This window comes from Akebia trifoliata, chromosome 8, assembly GCF_017979445.1.
Source record: "Akebia trifoliata isolate Shusen 1 chromosome 8, ASM1797944v1, whole genome shotgun sequence".
NCBI classification, from domain to species: Eukaryota; Viridiplantae; Streptophyta; class Magnoliopsida; order Ranunculales; family Lardizabalaceae; genus Akebia; species Akebia trifoliata.
The window spans coordinates 1,195,329-1,201,132 of NC_141382.1; the positions used below are offsets into that span (position 1 = coordinate 1,195,329).

General features: G+C 34.1%; 1 protein-coding gene across 4 annotated transcripts; it reads right to left on the reverse strand.

The window, feature by feature from the left end:
* Positions 1-865: 865 nt before the first annotated feature.
* LOC147395312 (uncharacterized) lies at positions 866-5,138 on the reverse strand. Of its 4 annotated transcripts, none has more exons than XM_086451590.1 (7): positions 4,866-5,138; positions 4,678-4,773; positions 3,066-3,185; positions 2,885-2,963; positions 2,464-2,550; positions 1,551-1,613; positions 866-1,427 (listed from the first exon to the last, which is right to left on the reverse strand). In XM_086451590.1, the coding sequence occupies exons 2-7, from the start codon at positions 4,731-4,733 to the stop codon at positions 1,344-1,346; spliced, it is 489 nt and encodes a 162-aa protein (XP_086307716.1). In that variant the 5' UTR covers positions 4,734-4,773; positions 4,866-5,138; the 3' UTR covers positions 866-1,343. The 4 variants fall into 4 exon arrangements, with proteins under 4 accessions (XP_086307716.1, XP_086307714.1, XP_086307715.1 ...); XM_086451588.1 differs by having other exon boundaries at positions 866-1,454; XM_086451589.1 differs by having other exon boundaries at positions 866-1,454; positions 4,678-4,776.
* Positions 5,139-5,804: the final 666 nt, after the last annotated feature.

Below are 5,804 nucleotides of genomic sequence, written 5' to 3' on the forward strand. Positions count from 1 at the left end.
AATTTTAATTTTAATTTTAAGTTAGGAGTTATGTGAAAGTTCAGTAGCCGTCCATTTTCAAAACCTTGGATCAAGCCCTAAAAATATTGTTTTTTGAATTTTTTTTTTTATTATTTAAATTTTTCGATGCAATTTAGAGGGTTTTGGTGTTTGATTGTTAATATGATAATCCATTTATGCAAAACGACCCTTACTGTCTTATAGAAGCGTTGTAAGTTAGTACATTAGCATTTAGCACAATTCTGTCATATAGAAGCATAGTAAGTTGTTATTCAGCGCAATTCAATCTTATAAAAGCGTTGTATCTTTGTAAAATGCTCTATCGTTTCACAAGCAACATTACGAAGAGTAGTGTAGATCTTCGAACCAGATCCACAAAGGCAATGGGCCAGATGTAAGGGATAGTGTTGTCTTTAAAGCAGCAAGAGACAACCAATTTCAAGATGCCTTCTCTGTGTTAGAGAATAAGATGCATTGTCTTAAGATACATGAGATACACTGTATCATTGCTAGTAAATCTCATCACAAATGGAAGGTTGTGATGGAAGATATTCTAAAATATATTTTGATTCTGAGAATATATCAATTAAGATATTCTAGAATATTTATATTAGGTACTTTTCATATATCTTGTTGATGTAATGTCTATAAATACCTTATAAAGGCTTTTGTAATATTCATCCAAGACTTCTCAATAAAATCATATTTCTACACTTTGAGCACAAAAATGCGAGAAACACTCTCCCAAATGCACCCTTTGGGCTGTAATTTAAAGCATCTGTCGACACAACCAACCCAAACTATCAAGGCAACCTGATTTATTAGTATTAATAGACTAAAAAAAAAACTCAATGGACACAGAGGATTGATACTAAATAGTTAACAATATAAAAGGACCTCCCCATGGTCGTAATCATTCAATATTTCTGTCGAGCAATTTCCCCACCCTTGATCTAATTTGGTGTTACTTTACCTCGACAATCTTACAAATTAAGTCACATTCCAAGCATCAGGTCAACAAATTAGGACATTATATTTGATTACCATAAGAAAATCGGTCACCAGCTTTAATGAAATCAAACCTAACAAGGACGATCCTAAGATAATTTGGCTTTGAAAAAGGATAATACTATGCAGTAGTTTCAATTGGCTCTTCTGGTGCATAGGCAGCAAAGAAGTTCAGTCTTGAGATTTGAATAGAGGTTGTCCAGATGGATTCTTCTTCTAGATAACTTGTAGCACTGTTAAATTTCATTGATCATCCACACCAACCTAGAACATCAAGGGATCTAAAGATGAAGTGGGGCCTGCACGATTAAACTCTTTCCTAACAAACAGATTCTTCATTCATTTTGGTTCCGATGAGTGTGTATTCCGTGCCGCTTGAAGAACTCCCTAAACCCATACGCACTTATGTCGTAATTGAACTGAAAACGAAATAAAGAAAGAACAAACTATATAACGTATTATGATGTAAACTATGTTTTCAACCAAAAAATGTAGCAAATTATAGCCTACGATCTCTCAGGAAGTAGATTTTAGGAACTTACAGGTATCACTTTGACAGCATACTTTGTTATATTGGGATCAGCTAATCGTCCTTGGTTAGCTGCCTGTAGCGAGAATAAAATTACGATCAATCTGTATTAGTAACAAAAACAAAAGCTAATCCAACCTTAGTGTGATAAAGTTGAGGTTCAGGAATAATTCCACGAGAAAGCTTCCGAAAAGGTCATCAGATAAAAAAAATTTTGATAAATATAAACTTATACTAATGAAAAGAAGAAAAGGAGGCTCAGATAGCCCCCAAACAACAACAGAAAAACAACAACAAAAAGAAGAAAAGAAACTAATAAACACGGCCGACGGTGAACTATGTGTCACAAATGGTATCCCAGTTGAAAACAAAATCTTGGAAGCCCACTCCTTCAAAGTCTTTCCTCATGTTGGACCAAAGGAACAGGAAACCCAAAATCTCCAAGATCACAGTATGCGATGTGCTCTCCTTGCTATGGAAAACCCTGTTGTTACGCTCTCTCCATAGACCCCAAGCAATGGCGAACAGGAGGATAGCCCAGAGAAGCCTCTTTCTAGAAAAGAATATATTGTAACTCCAACCCTCTAGGAGCGCAAAAAAAGATAAATTTAAAAAAATGTATTTCATTTATTAAATGATAAAATAACACTTAAAATGTGTTTAAAAAAATTAATGATGTTTTAGAAAAATGTCGATTAAATCTAGATTTTTTCAAAAACTATAAGTTCTTTTGAAAAAAAAAAAAAAAGATTCGTGATTTAATAGCGATTTTTTGAAGGAAAAAAAAATCCAGATTTTTGTAACTAGGGATCCAACACCCAAGACCAAACACTTTTAAAAGAATCTTATAAAACTTTGTAACAATAACTAGTACAAGTTACTACAATCAATCAATAATAAACTAAAGACTTAACAAGCAAACCTACTTGTTCTGGACTGTGAAATATCTCTATGAAAGGATAATCTTTCTTCTGCCGCGTTATACAGAATCCAGGAAATTTTGGGCATTCAACCTGGGATAACATCATAAGATTAACCACATACTATCATAAGGAAAAGAAGGTAAATAATGCTGGGAAGAGTACATAAGAAACTCTATATCCTTGGCAAGTAATCATGAATTGCTTCTAATACATGGTACAAATGACACAAAAATTAAATTGTGAAAACTTAACTGCGGCAAAGAAACCGCACCCTCTAGGCTAGGGATTCAGCCATTATTGAAGATTAGAAAAAAATTATTGGTTTTTCAACCAAAAAAGAAAACTGATAAAGCTGGCTCACTGAAAGGCTCTTAATTCTTGGAAATTATGACCCCTTAACTTATTCAGAAATAATATATCTTACACGCATAAATTTTATGTGTGGATAAAACTCTGCGGCAGCTTCCTCCATTACTTTATCAAAATGCTTTGTGTAATTACACCTGAGACCAACATCCAAATGAATAGAATAAATCACTAAAGTTGATATAAAAGGAGATAGAAGGGAGGAATAGAAATAGAGATCAGAGACAAGTCTAACCAACCTGATAGTAAATGCAACAACAACGGGTTGACCTTCATGCATGAGCTGGACAAACTCACGCTCTGATGTGAAGTTAATAATCCGTGATGGCCCTAGGTCCTTTGGATATCCAGTGTAATACCTAGAATTTTCATAACCAATATTTGCTAAGAAAACAGAAGCAAAAGTGACACTTGTATCAAACTAAAGATATTTGATCAAATAGACACTGAGGCCTAAGAGAATAGGAGCAACAAGGAGGTATTAGAGAAAGTTTTGGTATCTTTCTTGTTTTCCAACGTGTCTGGCATGCCTATTACAAGCAGAAATGCTGAGGAACAAATTGACAATGTCCATGTTGCATACCTAGTAAGTTTTTCCAAATCCCTCAACAAAATGAGCCAAACCATAAGTTATCATTTACCAATGGTATGACAGTTGTAGTGCATATCAGAGACCCCAAAGTAGATACATATCTTAATTATTATTGCTAAACAAATAATGCATCTAATAAAGAAAATAGTGACTCTCATTGCATAGTAAAATATAATAATTTGCAATAAACCCCTCCCCCCATATTTGTCACATAAAACACTATGTTTTGTGTGATAAATCAAGATACCATACCCTTAGTAAAATAACCAAGAAGTGAATGCAGCATAGATTTAAAGTTTGCACACTTCACTGCGAGAAGAGAGAAGTGCAATATATAAAATGTCTCACAAAGAACAAAAGAACAATATCAAGATAGCAGACAATTTCTATAAATGGTGGGGAAAACAAGGAAATAAACCATGGTTTTGTGGAACAATAAAGAAATCATACTACATACAGTAAACTTCTGAATTGTTGGGAGTTGGGTGATCACATAGGCATCCGTGGTGCAATCTTGCTGTACCTGGTATTTCTTAGAGTCAGTGACTCAAGAATGCTGAGGCCGACCAAATGCATGACATGGATGCCTATGTGAACACCCACCTCAGAAACTTCATGTGCATAACATAACACCTCTAACGAGTGACGACAAAAAGGAATATTAAAAGAGAAAAGAAAAAAAACTTGGAGAGCAGCTACTGCCTTTAAACTAAAAGAAGAGAGAAAATGAAAAAACTACACAAACTTAAGAAAGCCAATGTCCAAAACAATGAGAATAACAGAGTTAGAGTTGCTGGACTTGACCATTATTCACAATAACCTATGTCACAAAATTCATCGAATTTTGGCAAAATTTCAGAAAATATCGCTGAAAAGGAGGTCAATTGAAAAATAATCTGTGAATAATCGAATGAGTAAAAAAAATCCCCTTTTTTGGAGTCTATCCCTCTCCCTCCACTTCATTTCTTTAACCAACCCCTCGACCCAAAATTTTCCCAATTTATCCAGATTAATCAAACTAAACCTAGTCGAATAAATGCCGAATTCAAACTTAATTGCTAATTAACAATGACCATAACAGAGGGTATTTTATTTTTTTTCTATATTGTAACTACTTTCTCCATTATTAAATAATTAAATCTCGCATACAATTTCCTTAATAAAAGGTTCAAATTATGGGATAAAAACTGCTTAATCAAATACAAGGTAAGTGATCCCATAGTTAAAATCAAGTGTGAAAGGTTATCGATTAATTTTACCTGCTTGTTGAACAAAGGTTATTGAACATTCTATCAAAGAATGAACGCTCCCCCATCTTGATTCAGCAATGCTGGCAAACCCAGCTTCTTATAATCCTACTAGACACACCAAAGAATTTAGAATCTCAAGAATAACTTGACTTTGCTTCCATACATCCTAAACTAAGAGAGAGGGAGAGAGAACGAACCTTTTAATGGATGTGGCAGCCGCAACAATCAAGCATTTGTGAGAAAGGAGAAGTACATAGATCCTAGAAAAACCATTAATTCGTAAGAGACAGTAGGGAGTTCGAAACCCTATCCCTAAAAAAATTTGTGAGAAAAACCCTAGATCTGATCTCAAATCTTTCTAAAGTGAACTTGTCAAAGAAATTTCTCTCTGAATCTAATAAAGATCTCCTTTTCAAATGATCAAAGGTATTAAAATCAACAGCTTCTAAACTCTTAAATTTCAACCGTCGCAAAAGCATGGTTTTAAAACTCGTCCGAGACCGAGACGTATCGCCCGAGTTAACTCGGTTTCAGCGGTGAACGAGACCAACTCACAATGAGTTATGAGACGAACGCGTCTCGTGAGTTATGCGAGTCGTCTCGGACGATATTTTCGCAAAACTCGTCCGAGACAAACGAGATATCCGAGATATTACAGATTTTACATTAACTCGCGAGACAAACGAGTTGTATCGGACGAGATTTTCAAAATCTCGTCCGAGTTAACCGAGACAACCGAGTTTTGTGAAAAAAAAACTTAAAAATGAAAATTTCTATTTTATTTTTACAAGCAATAGCTATTGAGTGATATTATTACTTTCTTGTGATAAATACTTAAATGTATTTTTGATAATTTGTTTTATTTTTTCTTTAGAAGTTTTTTTATGAAAATTTCAGTAGAAATTTATATTAATCTTTAGGAAACATGTGTTTTATTTAATGGGTAGCATTCAATGACTAACTTTTTGGCAAAACATTTTTCAAAACATGAGTTAGAAGTTTTGGAATGGGCTGATTTTTGGTGAGGATGATCTCTATGGTGAGGAGATCATCCTCACAAAAAATCAGCCCATTCCAAAACTTCTAACCCATGTTTACAAGTTGAAAAATCGTGGACCGTCCATTTTTTGTAAACT